General features: G+C 45.8%; 1 protein-coding gene across 1 annotated transcript in view; it reads left to right on the top strand.

Moving 5' to 3' along the window:
* Positions 1-363: 363 nt before the first annotated feature.
* The window catches only part of LSAMP (limbic system-associated membrane protein), a gene marked incomplete at its 3' end in the record, with an annotated part of 191,931 nt that continues 190,884 nt past the window's right edge, over positions 364-1,410 (top strand). Inside the window, exon 1 of the mRNA XM_010018033.1 lies at positions 364-593. Within this exon, the coding sequence (XP_010016335.1) occupies positions 439-593 (155 nt within the window). The remainder of the gene's footprint in view (positions 594-1,410) is intronic.

Raw genomic sequence — 1,410 nt, 5'->3', positions numbered from 1 at the left:
CCATCCACTTGCGCAGCCCGGCGGCACAGGACTCGTACTGCTCCTTTTCCTGTGGTTTTTTGGGGCTTTTTTTATTCCATCACTCCAAACGGGTCGATTTAATTGTTGTTATTTATAAATTATTTTGCTACCTGACTTTTTCCTCTTGACTTTCTTTTTTCCTCCCTTGTTTCAATTGAAGCTTGTGCTAAGACTTTTTGGGGGGGGGAAGCTTTAAAAAAGAAGGCAAGGAGGGGGGAAGAAGCCTGCAAGAGACTGAAAACCACACAAGAAAAGTGGCAGCTAAGAAGGACTGTGAAATCACCTCCCCTTTCCGGGGCTGTCGATCAGAGCAAGAGTTGTACACTATTATTATTGTTTTTCTTTCTACATCTATCCATCCACATACACCAGGCAGAGAGAGACAAGTACAGGCAGTGAAACTCGACGAGACCAGCCATGGTAGCGAGGGCTCAGCCTGATCGGAAACAATTACCGCTGGTCCTACTGAGATTGCTTTGCCTTCTCCCTACAGGGCTGCCAGTCCGCAGCGTGGATTTTACCCGAGGTACCGATAACATCACCGTGAGGCAGGGGGACACAGCCATCCTCAGGTAGGGCATTTTGCCAACTTTTCCTTTCCTGTGTGTGCACTGTATTGCCATGTATGCAGCATAACACATGTGATGCGGTACAGATTTGTGTCTGTGTGTCTCTGAGAGCGTGTGTGTTGTTTTATCTCTCCAACTGCAGCAGCGGCAGCTGCTACAAACAAGCTCTGCGTGTGTGTTTATGCTTTAATGTATATATATATAAAGGAATAGCAAAGCTTTTGAACACTTCTTGCCACCACTCTCCTCTGTGTAGTGCTCTGGATCAAAAGGATTTCAGTGGGGAAAGATCTGCTGGTGTTAGCCAGCTCTCGTGAACGTACATTTTCCACCAGCCCTGCAGTATCAATGGAGTAATCAAAAAGGGATCCAGCTGTGTTTGCCAGATGTTCCATTGATCTTCCCATACTTCTTCCTGTACCTATGCAAAAACTTTATCCCTGGTGCTGCCAGAACTCGCGGACAAGTTCTATTAGGAAACTCTGGCTTTTAATTGTACTTATATGTTTTTCTGCCCTATAGGGATGGGGATGGATACAGTAGTTGAAAAGACTGGTGAAAAAATGGTATAATAGCCCCAACACTTATGAAGCTTGTATCTGGTTCCCTGTGTTGGTTTCTTTGCAGGGCTAAGTAAACAGGAGTGCGTTGTGCCTGCCTGTCTGAGCTGTTGTGATGAGGGAGTCTTTGCACATGAAGCCTTGTTCAGTGGCAGTATTGAGTGTTATGTTTCTGTATTCGCTGTGCAGGTTTTCTAAAGGTAGTTCTGAGGTTGCTTGGGCTTTCAGTTAGGAGCGTCCCAACTAGCTGAAATGCAGTC

This window comes from Nestor notabilis, unplaced genomic scaffold (genome assembly GCF_000696875.1).
Source record: "Nestor notabilis isolate BGI_N333 unplaced genomic scaffold, ASM69687v1 scaffold1237, whole genome shotgun sequence".
In the NCBI taxonomy this organism is placed as follows: domain Eukaryota; kingdom Metazoa; phylum Chordata; class Aves; order Psittaciformes; family Psittacidae; genus Nestor; species Nestor notabilis.
The sequence above is the reverse complement of the archived record's forward strand: the minus strand, read 5'-3'. Positions and strand labels throughout refer to the sequence as shown.